Raw genomic sequence first — 23,380 nt, forward strand, 5'->3', positions numbered from 1 at the left:
TCATAAAGCAATGCCAAGAACACGACTACACACACAATGTCATTGAACACAGCAGAACTCAACTCTTTACCCTCATGATTGATGGAAGCAATGACCGTAGCACCAAATAGAGACTGGTTATATTGGCTCACAACCCGACTACTTGATTTAGCGGAGTTGGCATCAGGTACAGTATCAGCAATCTTTGCCATTATTGATGAACTGTTCCATGAAAAAGACCTTCCGTGGACGAATGTCGTGGGATTTGCTCATGACAATTTTAACACTATGGTTTGAAAGAAAAACTAATTTCTCTCAAGAATCATAGAAAATAATGAGGCTGTGTTCAGCATTGGCTCCATTTGCCACCTTGGCAATCTCTGTGTAAAAAGTGGACTGAAGACACCGCCAGTGAATGTGGATGACATTCTGGTGGATCACTTTTATGTTTTTTAAGAACAGCCCAAAATGAATGTAGGATTTTCAGGAGTTTCAAGACTTTACCAATACTGAGCATGAACAAATCCTCAAGCATTGCCCAACACGATGGCTATCTTTGCAAAAATGGTAGAAAGAACTCTGATACAATTTGAGGCTCTCAAAAGCTACATTGCCAGTCACCCAAGATGTTGAAAGGCCAGGGAACGTCAAATCAATCAATAATAGGCTACAAGACCCTCTCACTCTCCTCAGACTCCACTCCCTCAGCTTCATCATACTTCACATCAATGTATTCAGCATACTCTTCCAAACAGAAGAATGCATTATTGATGGTGTCATGCCAGAAATGGAACGGCTGCTCAAGAAATTCTTGGTAAAATTTGTACTCATGGAGCATGTGAAATCTGCTGACACCTTCACAGAAGTGGACTTTAAAAACAGATGCCTACAACATGAAGATAGCAGATTTGCAGTTGGCTAGAGTACTAGAGCTCTCTTCAAAGACAATGATGATGAAAGCAACCCAAGCATCACACCAGCAAAGGAAGATCTTCTTTTCTTACATGCGTTCTTTCTATGAGGCTGTTGTGACAAAAGGATCAGCAAATTCCCCTTTCAAAATGCTGTTCTCAGTGATTTTGTGGCGTTGGACTCAAGAAAGGATATAGATGACAGCCACATTGTGAGGTTGGCTGACAGGTTTCCACCACACCTGGATCAGGAGGAATTCAAGGACAAGTGGGAAGATTACCAGCTGCTACCTGATGCTCTCATCCCTATGAAAAGCCAAGATGGAAGACCAATTAACCCATAGTCTTTTTGGCCACACATATTTAAATGAAAAAGTGACTTTGGGGAAGATCGCCGACAGTGAGAGAGTTTTCAGCCGTGCAAGGAAAATACATACAGAGTGTAGGAAGACAACGGGAACTGATACTTTGACATCTTTGTTGTGAATTAAACTCAATTGTGAGTTTCTGTTCAAGAGTAAAACCATCTTTAGAACAGATGAAGTCTACAAAATCCTGCCCTGCTACTTATAATAAGCAACATTAAATTTACTGCAAGTGGGGAAAGAGCGAAGAAAGAAACTGAGAGAATTGCTTGTGTTGTTTATTTAGTAAATAAACTAACTTGTTTACACAAATTATCTCTGTTTTTATCATACATAGTCTGTCTTGCTCAGAAAAGCCAAGATGGAAGACCAATTAACCCAGAGTCTTTTTGGCCACACATATTTAAATAAAAAAAAAATGTATTTGGGCAAGATCGCTTTCCAGTGATTAAATTTACTAAGTTCTGCTCTGCCTTCCTCACTCTTATGCCGACAGTGAGAGAGTTTTCAGCCATGCAAGGAAAATACATACAGTGTACAGGAAGATAATGGGAACTAATACTTTGACATCTTTGTTGCAAATTAAACTAAATTGTGACACTTTCTGTTAGGGAGTAAATTCATCTCTAGAACAGATGAAGTCTGCGCAATCCTGCATTGCTACTTATAAAAAGCAACACAAAAGTTACTGCAAGTGGGGAAAGAACTAAGAAAGAAGCGTTAAGAATTATTTGTGTTGTTTCTTTGGTAAATAAAATGACTTAGTTACACAAATTGTTTTTATTCTACATAGTCCATCTTGCTGTGAGTAAAAATGTGCCGTGTTGTGTTTTTAAGGTTTATTACCGCTTAATGAGGGGAATTAAAATCATTAATAAGGGGAGCAATTGGCCGAGGTTGACGGGTATAAAAAGGGAGGACGCGGTGCGCTGGAGTTAGTTTTTGATAGATATTTTGACTTCAATAAAAGTTATGTGGTGACCAATATGTTTGTGAGGCATCTTGTAATGACTAACCCCCACGAGACGCATTTTTTACTTGTTCTCCTGACCTTTTATTTTGAAATAGCCGGAAGTGGGGTTTCTCACTTTATTGGTTTGTTTTTTTTTTTTTTGAAAGGGAAGGCGTCGTAGGTAAAAAGCAGCGACTTGGGGGGGGGGGGGGGGTTTGGACTCAATCAGTTAGCGTGTGAGAACGCCAATTTTTATTTATTTATTTTTTATTTATTCCGTGCCGCCCAAGGTGGACGTTGTAGTTCGGTTGTCGGTCACTGTGTTAGCTTGGCACGTTGACAAACCCTTTTCTGGGGCGTCAGCCAATTTCCTCGCTATCTAGTGTTTGCATTTGCATTAGCAGCGGACGACAAAGATGATAGCGCTCATTAACAAACTACTGGACTGGTTCAAGGCGCTCTTCTGGAAAGAGGAGATGGAGCTGACCCTCGTGGGCTTGCAGTATTCTGGGAAGACCACATTTGTCAACGTGATAGCGGTGAGAAGGCTAATGTAGCGATCAGCAAGCAGCTGTTACCATCTGGCTTCATCCATTGTTGGGTTGATGATCTCAGATTCTTTTATCCTCTTGCTATGAACCATAGACATACATGTATCAAAAGCATATCTTAATTTCTTTACATGCTGTAACTCATCTCAGCTGACAGCCGAGTCATGTTCTAAGGTAAAGATTATTTCAAGTGTCCTCGCATCACGACCGAAGGATGATGAGAGCTGCATGGTCACATACTGTCACTACGTCCGCAAAGAACATCAGCATCCACACACTTCGCCTTGTTTGGGTTGACCCATAGAAATTGAATTAAGAATTTCTACGTGACGTCATGCACTTCTATGTTGGAAGTCACTACATAGTTTTGTTCAGGTACTTATTGGGGGTGGGTCTCATTTTCTTTCACTGCAATGATCCTAGCTCCATTGGACTCAATGCTTTTATAAACCTTTCCTGCTACGGTCACCTAACCGTGGTCACAAGGGCAATAACTTATTCGGGCCGAGGTTGTTGAACGCAATAATCCATCCATTTTTTTTGCCGCTTATCCTCACGAGGGTCACGGGGAGTGCTGGAGCCTATCCCAACTGTCAATGGGCAGGAGGCGGGGTACACCCTGAACTGGTTGCCACCCAATTGCAGGGCACATAGAGACAAACAGTCGCACTCACAATCACACCTAGGGGAAATTTAGAGTGTCCATGTTTAGTAATGTTGCATGTGTTTTTGTGGGATGTGGGAGGAAACCGGAGTGCCCAGGGAAAACCCACACAGGCACGCGGAGAACATGGAAACTCCACACAGGCCAATCCTTTACTAGCTGCTCACTGTGCTGCCGAGCACAATGATAAATCTGTGAAATGCCTTGTGGATCAACTTCAGCTCAATAACGAAAATGTAATGCTTCCAGTTATTCAAGACACAAACGGCAACCACTAGAAACAAATATATATATTTTTTTCTTGACAATTTTTAGAGCCTTCCTCAATTAAATGTACAAGCTAAAGACAGCCTTGATGCTCCTTTAATCATCACAGAATTATATAACGCATTAAAAACAAACAATTAGGAAGGGCCCATGGACATGTGAATATCAAATCCCAGATTACCATATTCTCATAGGATATATCAAATATTTAGGTATCAATATATCATCAAATCTCACAGAGCTGACCAATGTAAACTATGTACTACTTCTGGAAAAAAATACAGCTGACTTAAAATACCAAATAACTTGCCTATATCAGTACATGGAAGAATAACTACAGTAAAAATGAAAATCTCTCAAATGAATGATTTTCAATGATTGCATTGAAGCCCATAATTAAATGGTTTAAATCCTGAGACTCGACTATAATAATTTTTTATTCACAAAATCAGATAAATAGAATCTATCCACTCTTCAGAAAAGCAAACACGAGGGAGGTCTAAATGCTCCCAACTTTAAACATTATTATTTAGCTAGCCAATTACAACATCTTTATCATATATCAACATTAGATCAGAATGAAGAGTGTGACCCTTGGTTAGAATTGGAGCAAATAGACTGCAAACTCTCAAAACTCCCATTTATGTTTCAAGATTCCAATAATCGGCAGCACGGTGGAGCAGCTGGTAAAGCATTGGCCTCACAGCTCGATCTCGATCCTGGCCCCGCTTGTGTCTGTTCTCCCTGTGCCTGCGTGGGTTTTCTCTGGTCACTCCGGTTTCCTCCCACATCCCAAAAACATATCATATTAATTGGACACTCGAAATTGCCCCGAGGTGTGATTGTGAGTGCAGCTGTTTGTCTCAGTGTGCCCTGTGTTTGCCTGGCACCCAGTTCAGGGTGTATCCCGCCTCCTGGCCGTTGACAGTTGGTTAGGCTCCAGCAGTCCCCGTGACCCTCGTGAGGATAAGGGGCAAAAAAATGGATGGGTGGGTTCCAATAATCGCTGCCACTTTAACAGCTTGGTGGCACAGTCGAGAATCTACAGGGTCTCAATTACCTCCCACTACATGCTCCCCAATGGAGCATCATCCAGATTTTGAAATTATTAATGTACCCCTTTATTTTAGCAACTGGGAGCAACATGGAATTGACCACAGAAAACAACTATTTAACAATGTTTTAGGACATGTTATGAACTGTTCCAAAAATTCAAAATAAGAAGTGGGAATTTTCTGTAATAAATTCAAAGTAGCAATAAAAAAAGGAATAGCAACGCTTCAGAGTATTCTCGAACTGTTGGAGTTTATCAGGCAAATAGTAAAGCTTCTCCTGCAAACTAAAAGAAATCTTTCAAGAGTTTATAAATTAATTTTATTCACTAAATCAATACGCCTACCAATCACCAAATGGGAAGATCACTCCATGTCTGCCGACTATAACCACTAGATAGAGATATGTAATACATTTAGAATGTCAAAAAATACAAATCTACAGCTCACACATTACAAATTACACCCTAGAGAACATTTTACTCAGTACGCTATGCATAAAATGGATTTCTCAATCAAATATTTGTGCGCAATACATGCAAAGTATCTTAGATGCTTATTTTCATGCTATATGGGAATGCACACCAATACAGCGCTATGGGGGCACAAGCCAGTGCAATCTGTAGGCCAGTCCCAAGCCCGAATAAATGGAAAGGGTTGCATCAGGAGGGCATCCGGCGTAAAATTGTGCCAAACAATTATTAGTGTTCATTGAAAGAATACCATACTGTATCGGTGGATGCACAATATAGCATCCAAGAGTGCAGATGGAAAGATAGTTAAGCTAGAAGTTTAGGGGCAGGGTTTTATTTATTTTATCATGCAGTAGACGGGGAAAGAAATGGAGTAGTGGTTATTTTAAATGAATAGATGGCTAAGAATGTCTTGGAGGTGAAAAGAGTATCAGATCAAGTGATGAGATGAAACTCGAAATTGAGGGTGTTATGTATAATGTGATTAGCGGCTATGCCCCACAGGTAGGATGCGACCAAGAGTTGAAAGAGAAATTATGGAAGGAACTAACTGAAGCAGTTGTGAGCATTCACGACAGAGAGTGAGAGTTGTAATTGGTGCAATTATAATGGACATGTTGGTGAAGGAAACGGGCAATGAAGAAGTCATTGGGTCAGTACGGGATCCAGGAAAGGAACTTTGAGGGACAGATGGTGGTGGAGTTTGCAAAAAGGATGTGAAAGGAATACACTGAGATGCAAGGTCGGGCAAAGGTTAGAGGTGGCTTATTCTAAACAAGATTCATATGACGACATGTACACCAGCTTGGACACGGAATATGGAGAAAAGGATCTCTACAGGTTGGCCAGACAGAGGGATAGAGATTGGAAGGATGTGTAGAAGGTAAGGGTGAAATCAGGACAGAGATGGAAATGTGTTGACTAGTGCCAGTCGTCTGCTAAATAGATGCAAAGAATACTTTTGAGAGGTTGATGAATAAAGAAAATGAGAGGGAAGGAAAAGTAGAAGAGGCAAGTGTGAAGGACCAAGAAGTGGCAATGATTAGTAAGGGGGAAGTTAGAAAGGCACGACAAAGGATGACAAATGGAAAGGCAGTTGGTCCTAATGACATACTAGTGAAGGGATGGAAGCAATTGACCCCTCCGTAGAAATTGCGTCATCCGCGTCGCTGACCAATCAGAGGCCAGAGATCTGCATAAACCACGCCCCCTTTTGGACCCGCAGTTCCCTCAGACAACATTGCATGGTGGAGTATAGCTTTTGTTAGCGTTTTATCGCGTATTTGGGTTCTTTAACAATAGATATGGTTAAGAGGTGTAGTCACGGACTTTATAATAGTGACGACAGGTATCCTGAAAGGCTAGTTGGTGGAGTTCAATTCGTACCCTTTCCAAAACCGAAGCCCCATTACGAAAAATGTCTTCGATGGATCAAACTTTGTGGAAGACCGCATCATCAACTGAATCCATCTAAAATCAACCGGAACAGAAGACCAAGTACGAAAAATGTCTTCGATGGATCAAACTTTGTGGAAGACCGCATCATCAACTGAATCCATCAACCGGAACAGACATGTTTGCACGAAGGTAAGCTTTATATCTGATTTTCAATACATGTCTCATATAAATGAATTAGCAGTTCTTCACTTGCATAACATAATACGTGTGAATGATTGACACACTTGATCTGTGTTGAGCGATATTTTGCGATGATCTGACTGCACAAACGTGTCTCTGTTCGGCGGTGAGCTAAGCTAAACCGGACTAGCAGTCCTAAAAGCCTTCGACGTGCACCGAGACACCAAGACTGAAGGAAGGATGTTTGAGGACACTAAAGTAGTGATTGTCGTACTCGGTCGGGACTTACGTAGGTTCGGCACTAATTCAAGAATAATTATTGAGGGGAGCGCGTGACGTTACACAAAGAAAACGAGAGAAACAACTCGTAAATCAAGCCTCGCCTTCTTTTCCTTCATACGGCGGTTCACAAACGGCTATACAGATACATATACAGATTCTGCACACAAGTGTGATATGTAAAACGAAAATAGGAAACTGTCAATGGCGAATTTGTCTTTGGGTTATAATATATTATATGATGGGGCTTCTCGGTCTTCCTCTGACTCTGGAAAGATACATGTCTCATATAAATGAATTAGCAGTTCTTCGCTTGCATAACATAATACGTGTGAATGATTGACACACTTGATCTGTGTTGAGTGATATTTTGCGATGATCTGACTGCACAAACGTGTCGCTTTGTTGCCGGCTACGGTAAACCGGACTGTGTTTGCACAAAGGTATGCCCTATATTTGATTTTCAATACATGTCTCATATAAATGAATTAGCAGTTCTTCGCTTGCATAACATAGCTACGTGTGAATGATTGACACACTTGATCTGTGTTGAGCGATATTTTGTGATGATCTGACTGCACAAACGTGTCGCTTTGTTGGCGGTGAGCTAAGCTAAACCGGACTAGCAGTCCTAAAAGCCTTCGACGTGCACCGAGACACCAAGACTGAAGAAAGGATGTTTGAGGACAAATTAGTGATTGTCGTACTCGGTCGGGACTTACGTAGGTTCGGCACTAATTCAAGAATAATTATTGAGGGGAGCTCGTGACGTTACACAAAGAAAACGAGACAAACAACTCGTGAATCAAGCCTCGCCTTCTTTTCATTCATACGGCGGTTCACAAACGGCTATACAGATACACATACAGATTCTGCACACAAGTGTGATATGTAACACGAAAATAGGAAACTCAATGACAAATTCGTCTTTGGGTTATAATATATTATATTATGTGGCTTCTCGGTCTTCCTCTGACTCAGGAAAGATCTCGCGCTAATATCAATGTTTTCTCCGTCGATATGCATGTAAATACTATTGAAATACGCCTCGCTGAAATACTTGAAGCCCTGCTGTCTGTGTTTCAACGATAATTCACTGTTAGCTAAGTGTGCGAGTGAGAAATCAGCCGGTAAATCGGACAGTTTCGCTCTATTCTTTTCTTGCTGCGCCGCCCTTTTTGCTAATTGTTTGTCTGACGTCAGTGCACGTGGCGTAATGTCACTTCAGGAGGCGTGGTTAAGTGCCCTGTACGGAGGGGTCAATTTGGAGAGATGGCTGTGGAGTTTTTGACCAACTTATTCAACAGAATACTAGTGGGCGAAAAGATGCCTGAAGAATGGAGGAAGTGTGGTGGTTCCCATTTTTAAGAACAAACGTGATTTGCAGAGCTGTGCGAATTATTGAGGAATAAAATTGAAGAGCCACGCAATGAAGTTATGTGAAAGAGTAGTGGAGACTAGACTCAGAACAGAAGTATCTACGAGTAACAGGACAGGTTTCATGCCTAGAAAGAGTACCACAGATGCATTATTTTTTTTGAGGATGCTAGTGGAAAAGTACAGAGAAGGTCAGTAGGAGCTACAATGTGTCTTTGTGGATCGAAAGAAAGCCTATGACAAGAGTCCCAAGAGAGGAACTGTGGTACTGCATGCGTAAGTCTGGTCTGAAGGAGAAATATGTTAGAATTGTACAGGACATGTATGAGGGCATCAAAACAGTGGTGAGGTGTGCCGTAGGTATGACAGAAGAATTTAAAGCTCAAGTATCGTCAAACGGATGATTTTTGGTATATTATTAATGAAAAACCCACAGCCAATATATGTGTTTTTTCACCACAAAACATGATTTTGACATTTACAGCTTTTTGTAACTCTCGCCATGAAAATCCTGTCAGGAATTGGTTGTCGAGAAGAAGCAGAAAGGAAATGTCGATGTGCGCGTCGCCAAGCCAACAATGTCTCACTCAGCCTGCAACATACCTCGGCTCCACCCCCTCCTTTAATAGCATGGCGGGCCGAAACTCAGCCACAGCTGCCGCCTTCGGCAGTCACATCTTCCCCGAAGGCTGCGCGTCAGGCTTTGCGACGCGGGCGGCTCTGAAGAACCCATCCAAGAATACGTTACTCGGTCGCGTGCGCGCATTAAGCGCTCCGGCTCGACTGTGACTAAAGCAGCACTGCTCGGCTCTGTCATAAGCCACACCGGCCGGCTGCGATGAGCCGTGATGGCTCATCTCCGCCGCGGAAGTGGATCGGACGGGATGCGGTTTGGGCGTGATGGCACTTTAAGGTGGGGGCGGGACTGCATGAGGATTCCGCTCTGAGCCCTTCCTGTTTGCAGTAATAATGGATAGGCTGTCACACGAGGTTAGACTGGAATCCCCTTGGACCATGATGTTCGCAGATGATATTTGGATATGCATTGAAAGCAGGGTGCAGGTGGAGGAACAATTTGAAAGATGGAGACTGCACTGGAAAGGAGAGGAATGAAGATTAGCCGAAATATAACAGAATATATGTGCGTGAATGAGAGAGGTTGGAGGGGGAAAAGTGAGGCTACAGAGAGAAGAGGTAGCACGGGTGGACAACTTCAAATATTTAGGGTACACAATCCAGCGCAATGGTGAGTGTGGAAAGGAAGTGAAGAAACGGGTCCTGGCGGAAGGTGTCTGGTGTGTTATGTGACAGAAGAGTCTCTGCTAGGATGAAGGGTTAAAGTCCCACTGTCATGAAATACATGATTTTTAGTATGTTATTAATGAAAAAATGGCAGCCGACATGGATCCATGCGTTTTTTTCACCACAAAACATGATTTTGACGTATACAGCTTTTTGTAACTCCCGCCATGAAAATCCTCTCGAGGGATTTGATTTCGATAAGAACCAGGATGTGACGTACATGGCAGGACCACCCTCAAGTGGACTCGTTTGTATTAGTTTTACCTCCGGGAAGGTCGCTCATTGTTCCTTCGTGTTAGCCAAAATGCTGGCTCGTTCCATTGCTGGACATTGCTTAAACACTTGGGAGGATGGATTTACCCTTCATAAGTTTGCAAGAGACCCAGTTCTTCATGAAAAAGGATTGGACGGGTGCAAAGGACAGAGTTTCGTGGGTTCCAAATGACGGGTATACAGCTACTAAAAAAAATAATAAAAATAATAGTGGGGGGGGGGCGTTTATCGCCACCGCGCGGAGGTGAGTTGGCCGGGAGGTGTTTTGGCCTGTGATCTGCGAGTCATCTAAATAGGGCACAAACCATAGGGTAATATTGCCCTGGACACTTCACTCGGTTGTGAGATGTTTTCTCCGAAAAGAGCTTCCGTGTCTGAAGGGGCATGTCCTACAGTTCGGGCCACAGCGTGTTTTCAATGGCGAGTGTCCGGGTTGTCATCACAGACAGTAGATTCAGTCAATATGGCAACCACTTGGATGTCGAATGAGACTTCCGCAACTTTGCTCATGGATCACGTGCTCGCCGCTGATTTATTTTTTCGTGTAGACATTGAAGTGAAAAATCTTATGTATTTTTCATTTCATTGTGTATTTTAGACTGTTTATACGGATGACACTAGACCTTCAAGTTTATAAAACAGTGGTGAGGCTGGCCATGACGTACGGATTAGAGACGGTGGCAGTGAAGAGACAAAAGGAAGCAAAACTGGAGGTGGCAGAGATGAAGATGTTGAGGTTCTCTTAGAGAGCAGGTTAGATAGGGTTAAAAATTAGCTCATTTGAGGGACAGCCAAAGTTGGATGTTTTGGAGACAACGTTCGAGAGAGCAGACTTTGATGGTTTGGACATGTCCAGAGGTGAGAGAGTGAGTATATTGGGAGAACTGTGCTGAGGATGGAGCTGCCAGGCAAAAGAGTCAGAGGAATACCAAAGAAAAGTTTGGATAGGCTCCTGGGAAAGTGCAGCATATCCAAACCAGGAAACAAAAAGTAAGTTGGATGTAAATTTCTCAAATATTATATAATTGACAACTGTTAATACATTAATTAGGCCTATCTGTTGCACTGGCCCTGGAGATCACATTTATTTCATGATCTCTCTTTATTTATATATATATATATATATATATATATATTTGGCTCCCAAATTTGCAAAATTGAGGGCGAAAAATCACACGTAAAATTTCTTTTGAGGAGAAAAAAATAGATATTGAAAGACGGACTTATTTTGTGTAGTCTTGACATTAATTTACCTGTTGATTTCATAAACGTTAACTAAACAAGCCTGCTCCAAAACAACCAGTATTCACCCGGAAACAGGAAATAGAAGTTGGGAAATGCACAAAAGGAAATTCAATTACACCAGGGGTGCTAATTGCTTAGATCGCGAGGCAGTGTGATGGCGTCGTTACCGACTGTAAGGTTGTGGTGGGGGAGGGTGTAGCTCGACAGCATAGGACGGTGGTGGGTAAGAAGGTGAAGAAGACAAAGGTAGAGCAGAGAATCAGGTGGTGGAAGTTTAGAAAGGAAGAATGTTGTTTGGCCTTCTGGACAGAGATGAGACAGGCTCTAGATGGACAGGAAGAGCTCCCAGAAGACTGGAATATTACTGCCAAGGTAATCAGAGAGGCAGGCAGAAGAGTACTTGGGGTGTCTTCTGGTAGGAAAGGGGAGGAGGAGACTTGGTGGTGGAACCCCAAAATACAAGAAGTCATCCAAGGTAAGAGATTAGCAAAGAAGAAGTGGGACATGGATAGGACGAAGGAGAGGCGTAAGGAATACATTGTGTTGTGGGGCAACGGTGGAGGTGGCGAAGGCTAAACAAGAGGTATATGATGACATCCAGGTTGGGTACGAAAGAAGGAGAAAAGGAGCTCTACAGGTTGGCCAGACAGAGGGGTAGAGATGGGAAGGATGTGCAGCAAGTAAAGGTGATTAAGGATAGCGATGGAAATAGAGTATGTTGACTGGTGTGCTAAGTAGATGGAAAGAGTACTTTGAGAAGTTAATGAATGAAGAAAATGGGAGCGAAGGTAGAGTGGAAGAGGCAAGCGTGAATGACTGGGAAGTGGCAATGATGAGTAAGGGAGAACTTAGAAAGCCACTGAACAGAATGAAAAATGGAAAGACAGTTGGTCCCGATGACATACCAGTGGAGGTATGGAAGCAATATGGTGAGTTGGCTGTGGAGTTTTTGACCAACTTATTCAATAGAATAGCAGGAGATAAGATGCTGAATAATGGAGGAAAAGTGTGCTAGTCCCTATTTGTAAGAACAAAGGTGATGTTCAGAATAAAGATGATGAGCCACACAATGACGTTATGGGAAAGAGTAGTGGAGTCTAAACTCAAGACAGAAGTAAGTATTTGCAAGCAACAGTATGGTTTCATGCCTAGAAAGAGTACCACAGATGCACTATTTGCCTTGAGGATGCTTGTGGAAAAGTACAGAGAAGGTCAGAAGGACCTACATTGTGTCTTTGTAGACCTAGAGAAAGCCTATGACAGAGTACCAAGAGAGGAACTGTGGTACTCCATGTGTAAGTCTGGTGTGGTGGAGAAATATGTTAGAGTAGTATAGGACAGCGGTGCGATGTGCCGTTGCTGTGTCGGAAGAATTTAAGTTGGAGGTGGGACTGCATCAGGGTTCCACGCTGAGCCCATTCCTGTTTGTGGTAGTAATGGATTGGCTGACAGATGAGGTTATACTGGATTCCCTTTGGACCGCCGTTAATCAAACTTTCGTTTTCTTTCACGAAAACGCATGCACAGTCCGTCTCACCCACACATCAACAGACACACCTGCACCGAGTCCGCAACATATGGCTTCGTGATATCCTTCGTAAACACCATCTTCTTCAGGGAACGTATTGTGAATTCTATTCACCACACAAGATGGGATATACACTGTATATCAATGGTGCTCAATGCATTGATCAAGGCAGGTTTGGTCAATTGTGTGACTGTGTGCCAAAAGAAAAAAAAAAAGACGCTAGACTGTCATCCACCTTGTCGCTTGTTTCAGGTGTGCCCAATACGTCGAGCACACACACATAAAGGCGCGTTCTAGCAAGCTGGCCTCCTATTTACGGGGATGCGTGTGCATCGTCCCACTAACTCTCTGCCGCCTCTCTATCCCGAGAGGCTGGCTGCTTGAAAAGTAGATCTTGGGGTAAAAAAGTCTGGCCACCCCTTCTGTATAGTATTCACATCTAAACCAACTCAGAAAAGCATCAAACAAATATCCGCGGTCCATATAATGGGATTATTGTTCGTCGTCAGCGCCACGCCGCCTCTCCAACACGTCAAGTTCTGCCTGTGTGTATTCTGGCTTCAAACACATGCTTGAATATTGTACATTATGCTATTTTTGTTTTGTTTGTAATTATTTTTCACAAAAATCGGCCACAAAATGCCAGATAGTGGACGTTCTCTCTTTGGTGAGACGTATCCACGAGAATGAGGGGCCAGAACAGGAAGCACTGCAGGCATGGCACATGCTGATTGGCTGTCAGTTTTCCAGCCAGGCTCATTGGAATGTCTGAACAAGAGAGGAATTTCGTTAATACTTTTCCAGTTTAGAGATAATTCTTGGTGAAATCTATGGATAACTCTGGCATTAAAAGAAAGACTGAACCCTCATCTACTAATTAATGAGAAGGCCTCTGTGTGAAACTAATTTACAAGAATCCCCCTTAAAGTCCCTCTGTTAAAAATAGGCATGTGCACTAGAGGCTACAATTTGCCAAAGAACACATCAACGAGCCTAAAGAGAAATGGAGGAACTGATGAGAGTAAAATTGTTCTTTTTAGGTCCAGGGGCTGCAGACAGTTTGTGAGACGACCCCCAAACTCTGAATTCAAACCACAGTACACAGTGAAGACAGAACGCCACGGGGTTGCAAGCATCAGGATATGGTCATGTTTTTCCAACTATGGTGTCGGGCCTATTTATCGTATACCAGGGATCATAGAGTTGTTTGCATATATCAAAATACTTGAAGAGATCATGTTGCATGAGGCTGAAGAGGACCTGCCCTTGAGATGGGTGTTTCAACAAAACAATGACCCCCAAACACACAACTAAATGTGCAAAGTCTTGGTTCCAAACCAACAAAGTTAATGTCATGGAGTGGCTAGCCCAATCCCCAGACCTTAATCAAATAGAGAACTTGTGGGATGACATCAAAAAATGCTCTTTCTGATGCAAAACCAAAAAAATGTAAATTAATTGTGGAATGGTGTGAACGAATCTTGGAGTGGGAAAGTGTAATCTCTCTCTACGTTGTGCTTCACCTATTGCGGCTTTAGTACATCACCCCCACACCCCAAAAAAAGCCAGATCAGCATACAGTACTCTATTACGGGAAGACACATTGCACATGCAATACCGACCAATGAGAACATGTGCGGATTTCACAATGTGAAATCTGAAAGTAGACTATCGCACGATTTGTAATTTTTAACTGCTCCCTTTGCAAAATTGTCATTGTACTGGTCTATAACTGGAACCGTGAACGGGTAAAGGCACTATGTACAAGCTTAACACAATGTGGGACATTGACAAACTCTTATCTCTCATCTGTTCTAAATAAAGAAGACTTTACTTCTTGCTCATCTGTGACTCTTTAAAGGAATAGTTTCTATAAGCAGAAATGTCTCTTGTTCTTTGTTCTTGTTATTTTGTTGTTTTTTGTTCTGAACGTCGCACTGGGGCAGCACTAACTGCCGGAGAAAAATTCCTTGTGTTTTTACACACTTGGCCAATCAAGCTGATTCTGATTCTGATTTACCTCGTGAGTTGATTGGCTGCGCATCATCGAAGCCCCACCCAGGAACGTCTGTTCCACCCACTCCCTTGTCCTTCTTATCTGCCATTTTCTCCGCTGTTGACTATGTGTACCATACCCTCTCCAGTTCACAATGCTGCCAAAGTGCTGTGCTGATGTAAAAGCTTCCTCCAATGTGCCCAACCGGAAGAGGAAGATGATGAAGATTGGCAAAAAAGTAAAACTTTCGAAAATATCAAAGACTGCTGAAGTTATGCTTTTGACCTGAATGAATCACCAGTCCGGTAGATAAAGAAGGATGTGGTAAACAGCTGTAAAACCGCTGCAATAACTTTTAATAAGGAAGCAAAATGTGTGGTACCTACGAAATAAGAGAATTGTTCGAAAAGGAAGCTGTGTTCGCTTCCTGGTGGTGATCAGTTGACAGCTCGGCCCCTCTATTTTCCCGAGTGTCCAAGACATATGGCCTCAAGTCCAATGACACCATCACAAAGTCGATCATCGAATTGCGACCCAGGGTGTCCTGGAGACAAGTGCATGTGGCAAATGACCGCGGGATGTGTATAAGTGGCGCCTGTATTTTGGGGTTTACCCGGGTGGATGAAAGGGTAACCTTCCTCGTCCTTCAGGGTCCTGAGTGGTGTTTGTGCCTATGCAGCAAACAGCAGTTCAGAGTACCTACCCTTTTTGGAGTCCTTAGGGGGAATGCTGGAGAGCACCACTACTGGGAACTCCATCATTCTGCTTGAGAATTTCAATGTCCACGTGGCCAATGACCGTGAGACCCCCCCAATCTATTACTGTACTTCGGTGCTCATCATGGATTGTCCATAACGAACACCATGTTCAAGCATAAGGGTGTCAACATGTGAACTTGGCATCAGGACACCCTCGGTCGCAGTTTGATGATCGACTTTGTGGTTGTTTCATCGGCCGTATGTCTTGGACACTCGAGGTGCAGAGAGGGAGGAAGCTGTCAACTGAGTTGGCTCAGATGGTGGGGAAAGATGCCAGTCCGACGTGGCATGCTCAAACTTATTGTGAGGGTCTGCTGGGAACGGCTGGCAGATTACCCTGTCAGAAGGAATTTCAACTCCAACCTCTGAAAGAACTTTGTTCATGTCCTGGGGGAGGCGGGGGATATTTAGTCCAAGTGGACGATGTTCCGCGCCTAGATTGCTGAGGCAGCCAACCTGAGCTGCGGCGGTAAAGTGGTCACTGTCATAGCTGCAAGCCCTGAACACGTTGGTAGACACCCAACAGTGAGTGATGTTGTCAAGCTGAAGAAGGAGTCTTATCGGGACTTTTTGGCATGGGGGACTCCCGTGGCAGCTGATAGGTACTGGCTGGGCAGGCGGAATGCAGCTTTAGTGGTCTTTGGGGCAAAAACCCGCGCCTGGGAGGGGTTTGGTGAGGCCTCAATTGCACTGACACGGCTTCTCATGAGGAAGCAGAGTCTATGTTCTCTGAGGTGAGCTGGGGTTGAGGTCACCAAGGTGATTAAAAAGCTTATTGATGGCACGGCCCTGGGGGTGGATGAGATTCGCCCCCGAGTTCCTAAAGAATGAATGTTGAATGTTGTGTGGCTGTCCTTGGTGACACACCTCTGCAAAATTGTATGGACATCGGAAACAGTGCCTCTGGATTGGCAGACTGGGGTTGTGGTCCCCCTTTTTTCAGAAGTGGGACCAGGGCCTGTGTTTCAACTACAGGCAGTCACACTCCTCAGCTCCCTATTCAGGGGTATTGGATAAGAGTGTCCACCGGGAAGTTGAATCTCAATTCAGAAAGAGAAATGTGGTTTTCGTCCTGGCATTGGAACAGTGGACCAGCTCTACACCCTCGGCAGAATCCTCAAAGTTGCATGGGAGTTCGCCCAACTACTCTGTTTTGTGGACTTGGAGATGGCGTTCAACCGTGTCCCTCGGGGAGTCCTGTGGGTGATCTTTCGGGAGTATGGGGTACTAAACCCACTGATACGGACTGTTCGGTCCCTGTACGACTGGTGTCAAGAGTTTGGTCTGCATTGGCAGGAGTAAGAGGGACTTTCCAGTGATTGTTGGACTCCGCCAAGGCTGCCTTTTGTCACTGATTTTGTTCATAACTTTCATGGAGAGAATCTCTGGGGCCAGCCGAGGCGTAAAGGGGGTCCACTTTGGTGGCCTCAGAATTGCAGATCTCCTCTTTACAGATGATGTGATTCTGTTGGCCTCATCAAGCTGTGATTTCCAACGCTCACCAGAGTGGTTTACATGGTCCTCAGTCAGAAAAGGGTGCTGTGCCCTCTCCTGGTCAGGGATGAGATCCTTCACCATGTGGAGGAGTTCACTTTAAGTATCTTTTGAGGTGTTGTTCATAAGTGAGAGAAGAATTTAGCAGGAGATTGAAAGTGAGATCAGTGCAGCATCGGCAGTGATGCAGACTTTGTATTGGTCCATTGTGGTAAAGAGCGAGCTAAGTCAAAAGGCAAAGCTCTCAATTTACCAGTCCATCGACGTTCATACCCACACCCATGGTCACGACCTGTGGTTTGTGACCAAAAGAACAAGATCCCGGATACAAGCGGCCGAAATTAGTTTCTTCTGCATCGAGTCTCCCTTAGAAATATAGTGAGAAGCTTGGTCATCTGGTAGGGGTTCAGTGTCAAGCCACTGTTTCTCTGCCTTGAGAGGAGCCAGATGAGGTAGCTGGGGTATCTGATTTAGATTCCGTTGGATACTTCCCTGGTCTAGTGGTCCGAGGACGTTCCACCAGAAAGAGACCCAGTAGACAGCCCAGGACACGCTGGAGAGACTATGTCTCTCGAATGGCCTGGGAACGCCTTCAAATCCCCCCCGAAAGAGTTGGATGAAGTGGCAGGGGAAAGGGAGGTCTGGGCATCCATGCTAAAGCTACTGGTCCGTGACCCAACCCTGAAAAGCTGTCAAAGATGGATGGATGGAAAAAAATATAATTCTTTCTGACCCTCTGTGAAAAAGTAATTGGCACTTTGTTAAATCACGCTCACTAAAATTTGGAAAATGTGACTTCAATTTCACAAGCCACACTAAGACCTGATTACCACGATGCTTGTTCAATCAAGAAATCAATTAAATAGAATCTGTCAGAGAATGTGGAGTAAGTTTCAAGAACCAATGCATCATGCCATGATTGAAAGAAATAAGAAGACAGAAAAAAAAAGCCATCAGTCTGGAAAAGGTTACGAAGCCATTTCCAACGCTTTGGGGCACCAGTGACCACTGTCGGACATTAGCCACACATGGAGAACACTAGGAACGGTTGCAAACCTTGCTAGAAGTGGGTGACCTACTAAAATTACTCCGAGTGTGACACTGACTCTCCAGGTCACAAAAAAAAAATGAAAAAAAGTCGAACAACATGTAAAGACCTGCAGGGCTTGCTGGCCTCAGTTAAGGTCAGTGTTTATGACTACTATAAGAGAGTGGCATGCAACTCTTCAAGGGTGGGTAGGGTGGTGCCGACAATGCGTTTAGAAGTTTTGATTAGAAGCTTTGATTGACCGTTGCAGTCGGAGTTTGTCCTTTTTTGTGGCAGCGCCAAACCAGGCTGTAATGGAGGTACACAGGACTGATTCGATAACCGCTGTGTAGAACTGTCTTAGCAGCTTTTGTGACAGGCCATGTTTCCTCAGAAGTCGCAAGAAGTACATCATTTGCTGGGATTTTTTGAGGATGGAGTTGATCTTCATCTCTCATTTCAGGTCCTGTGGGACTGAAGCTTTGGTGTGGCCAACACAACTTGAATGCTATCCAACTGTCTTGTGTCAACTGTGAAGACATTCAAGTTGTGTTGACCACACCAAAGCTTCAGTCTCTCCACCTCCTGTTGATATTCAGACTCTTCGGCCTCTTTGATGAGGCCAATGACTATGTTGTCATCTGCGAACTTCAGGACACCCGGGTGCCTTGAGGTGCAGTCGTTTGTGTTGAGCAAGAAGAGCAGAGGGAAGAGGACACAATCTTGCGGTGCCCCGGTGCTGATCGTGTGTGTGGATGAGGTGGTGTCCCCCAGCCTCACTTGCTGTGTCTCTTCTCCCGGTCAAGAAGTTGTAGATTCACTGGTAGACAGTAGGCGAGACGCTGAGCTGGACAAGCTTGGAGGAGAGGAGTTCAGGGATAATGGTTTTAAACGCAGAGCTACAGTCCACAAACAGGATCCTCGCATAGGTTCCCTTGCTGTTGAGATGTTCAAAGATAAAGTGCAGACCCATGTTGACTGAATCATCCACAGACCTGTTTGCTTGATAGCCATACTGCAGTGGCTTCCGGAATGGGACCTGTGACGCTCTTGAGGTGGTCCAGCACAAGGCATTCCAAGGAATTCATAATCACAGATGTCAAGGGAACAGGCCTGTAATAATCAAGGTCTGAGACTGCTGCTTTTTTTTTGGGACCATTATGATGGAGCGTTTGAAGCAGGTTGATACTTCACACAGTTCTAGAGACCTATTGAAGCTCTTTGTGAAGACAGAAGCAAGTTGGTCTGTGCAGAATGGGGGCAAAATGTCTGTGCCCGGCGATGTGTTTATCTTTTGTTGTCTGAAGATCTGCCTCACGCACTGTTCATGGATTTTAAACGGTGGAGTTGGAAAGGTTGACATGGACGGTGGTGTGACTTGCTGGGTGTGTGGAGCGACAATGTCCCATTTTAGTTGGTAATTTTTGACCCCACATGTGGAGAGTGTAGGTATTGGTAGGTTGTGCATCTAAGGGTTCATAAACCAATATGAAGTCCAACAGTGGTTCTTCTAACTATTGCGAGGTAGGCTATATTTAATTAGTTTATGATGTTTATCGGAGACATGCAGTTGAATCACTGCACTGTACTGTGTTGGGGAAAAAAACTGCAGTACACTGCTCCTGAAATGAGTGAATCGTGACATAATGACAGTTGTACTTCCTTTGGAAACTGGTTTAAACACTGGAATTGACTTTATTACACACATGGAACTTTAAATTATTAGCTGCAAAGTGAACCTTTTTTTTAAATTGGAAAATTACTTTACAATAGTCAAATACAATTAAAAGTTGACTTTTAGTCCCATGAGATGTCTTTATAAAACTGTTAGTTCATCCTTAAAACAGTAAATGAATGTCAAGTAAGGCTGGGTCCGCTGGTAAAAATCGGTCGGACGCGCCCTCGATTCCGATCAGTGACTGAAAGACTGACACTTGATTGCTTTGGATGTCAATCTAGTCAGGTCAGTTCAGTGAAGACATGATTCCCACTGTGGGCTTCAACATGCGGAAGATCACCAAGGGCAACGTCACCATCAAGGTGGGTCCTCACTCTGTCACCATGACAAAGTCCTCATTGTAAGTCTAATGTGTGCATGTGTGTACAGCTGTGGGACATAGGCGGGCAGCCTCGATTCCGGAGCATGTGGGAGCGTTACTGCAGAGGAGTGAGCGCCATAGTGTAAGTGTTCCTTAATGGTTCAGTTTCTCTTCTCATTTATTGTGTCTGTTGCGCTCTGGGGGGAAAAAAAAAAAAAAAAAAGCGTTGATGTGTTTGCAGATACATGGTGGATGCAGCCGACGCAGAGAAGATCGAAGCCTCCAAGAATGAACTCCACAACCTGCTGGAAAAACCTCAACTGCAGGGAATTCCTGTAAGTGTGACAACCTCTCATGTGTTGTACATTTTATCCACTTAAGGCTTCTTTATACTCTCACAGACGACATCCCACAGGCAGTCTGCCGTTATACTGAAGTGCAACCCACGTGCGCAGTTTTGAAATGTACTGCAGTTCCCCCCCAAATCAGGAGTTTCATTATGAATGATTATGGAATTGGCTAGGTCAGGGTGAAATTTGCATTTTTGGGGGGCATTTTTGGTAGCCGTTTTTATTCGTCTTTGCATAACAAGGAACAAAGCAACAACAATGGCAACAGTGTGGAACAGTGTGTGAGAACAAATGGACGAAGATGACCAGATGCGTTAAATTATAATGCAAAATTTATCAAGAAGGCCGGAGAGAAAGTGAAAAGTGAAGGTGGGAGATAGGGTGAGTAAAGTCATCACAGAATGTGACTAACAGGGGCAAACCATGAGAGATAATCTCCGCCGCCGTTCAACATGCAGCAATAACTTTTGTTGTGTGCACAGTAACTGAATGCAACTCTATAGGGGTACAATCCAGTGCAATCTGTAGGCCACTCCCAAGCCTGAATGAATGCAGAGGGTTGCGTCGGGAAGGGCATCCATCTTAAAACTTTGCCAAACAAGTATGAGCGTTCATCTAAAGAATTCCATACCGGATTGATCGTGGCCCGGGTTTACAACATCCACCCCTGGCACCGTTAACCTGCAGGGCATCGATGAAATTTCAGCTTCTGTGGGTCAAAGATAAAGAAGAGCAGGAAAGTGGATTCTTCAAAGGAAGAAGAGGAATGGACAAAGCTTATAACTGAGCAAAGGGATTTTGAATGTTGGGTCTCTGACAGGAAAAGGTCAGGAGTTGGTTGACATGATGATTGAGAAAGGTTGCTATATTGTGCATCCAAGAGACCAGATGGAAACGTAGTAAGGCTAGACGTTTAGGAGCAGGGTTTAAATGAGTTTACCATGGAGTAGATGGGAAGAGAAATTGAGTAGGGATTATTTTAAAGGAAGAGCTGGCTCAGAATGTCTTTTCACCTCGAAAAGAGAATCTGATCAAGTGATGAGGCTGAAACTTGTAATTGACAGTGTTATGTATAATGTGATTTGTGGCTATGCTCCACAGGTAGGATGTGACCAAGAGATGAAAAAGACATTCTGAAAGGAATTCGATGAAGTAGTTCTGAGCATCCCAGACACAGAAAAGATTGAAATAATGCATGGCACGGAAGGTTCCCCTGCTTAAACCAGCACATATCAAGACTCTTCTTATGTTTGTCAATGACTATTTGGATGATATAGAGGAGTCATGGGAGAAGGTTTTGTGGTCAGATGAGCCCAAAATTGAACTTTTTGGTCATAATTCCACTAACCGTGTAGGGAGGAAGATGAATGATGAGTTCCATCCCAAGAACAACATCCCTACTGTGAAGCATGGTGGTGGTAGCATCATGCTGAGGGGGTGTTTTTCTGTACATGGTACAGGACGACTGCACTGTATTAAGGAGAGGATGACAGGTATATTAAGATTTTGGGGAACAACCTCTTTCCCTCGGTCAGAGCATTGAAGATGGATTGCGGCTGAGTCTTTCAACATGACAATGACCCGAAGCATAGAGCCAGAAAAAACAAGGAGTGGCTCCGTAAGAAGCATATCAAGGTTCTGGCGTGGCCTCGCCAGTCTCCAGACCTAAACCCAATAGAAAATCTTTGGAGGAAGCTGAAACTCCGTTTCTCAGCGACAGCCCAGAAACCTGTCTGACCTATAGAAGATCTATGAGGAGGAGTTGGCCAAAATCCCTCCTGCAGTGTGTGCAAACCTGGTTAACAACAACGGGAAACGTTTGACCTCTGTAATTGTAAACAAAGGCAACTGTACCAAATATTAACATTGGTTTTCTCGGGTGTTTAAATATTTATTTGCAGGGGTATCACTCATATAAGTCATTAAAAAAAGTCATACGTAGTGATTTCTGGATTTTTCCTTTTAGATTATCTCCCTCACAGTGGACATGCACCTACGATGAAAATTTCAGACCCCTGCATGATTTCTAAGTGGCAGAACTTGCAATATACCAGAGGGTTCAAATACTTATTTTTTTCAATGTATAGTCATCACATCAATTCATTGAATTCCTGGAGTCTTTGAAAAATTATCATTTTCATGCAAAATTAAAACAAAACATCCCGAATGCCACATTTGTATGAAAAATACTACATCGATGAATGACACTGTTGATATGCATGCAGTGAGAGATCTAAATGAGACATGCCAATTATGATTTCACCATGCACAACTGGGAAAAAAAAACTTACTGGTCACTTTTACTATGCCCATCTTATTCTGCCCCAAGGAAGTTGGGCGGGTACCATAAACACTTGTGTTAGCTGAAAATACAACAGATATTTTTGATTAATTATAAATGTAATCGGCACAGCCAGCACACTTAATTAGACGAAAAGGCCAGTTTTTCTGGATATTTAAAATATGTTGGGTTGAGTAGCAAGATTCCATCCACTAAAACTGTGTACCACTCTCTGGAATTACATATTTTTTCTTCGGAGGATTTCCCAAGGTAGCTTTGCCTGCAAAATCGGTCAATATATTAATGTAAGTACCAAATTTTTCATTACACATGTTCTAGTTCAGTTCAGCGTGTACCCTCCCTTTCCCCGCTCGGATAGGCTCCAGCACTCTGCAGCCAATGTTCCCTCTAATTTTTTACATGCCTGAGCAAACACACGAGGACCGTGAGCACTCCTTTTGACCACTTCAAGCAACATCAGACGTATGCACTGTGGTCATTGAGTGTCATCCATTGAAGTTACATGGCTGACAAAAAGGTTCAGACTACATTCCCATCAGAACATTTTATGAACAATTTTGTGTTTTTGCAAACTTACACTGAAAATGTCACCAAACAAAAAAATACATTACAATGCAA

The 23,380-nt window shown here is 43.5% G+C and overlaps 1 protein-coding gene across 1 annotated transcript in view; it reads left to right on the forward strand.

The window, feature by feature from the left end:
- The first annotated feature begins 2,388 nt into the window (after positions 1-2,388).
- Positions 2,389-23,380, forward strand: part of LOC133493234 (ADP-ribosylation factor-like protein 8A) — a 46,782-nt gene continuing 25,790 nt past the window's right edge. Inside the window, exons 1-4 of the mRNA XM_061806340.1 lie at positions 2,389-2,746; positions 20,031-20,111; positions 20,179-20,252; positions 20,352-20,445. Coding sequence (XP_061662324.1) covers positions 2,624-2,746; positions 20,031-20,111; positions 20,179-20,252; positions 20,352-20,445 — 372 coding nt within the window. The 5' untranslated portion in view covers positions 2,389-2,623. The remainder of the gene's footprint in view (positions 2,747-20,030; positions 20,112-20,178; positions 20,253-20,351; positions 20,446-23,380) is intronic.

This window comes from Syngnathoides biaculeatus, chromosome 2 (assembly GCF_019802595.1).
Source record: "Syngnathoides biaculeatus isolate LvHL_M chromosome 2, ASM1980259v1, whole genome shotgun sequence".
In the NCBI taxonomy this organism is placed as follows: Eukaryota; Metazoa; Chordata; class Actinopteri; order Syngnathiformes; family Syngnathidae; genus Syngnathoides; species Syngnathoides biaculeatus.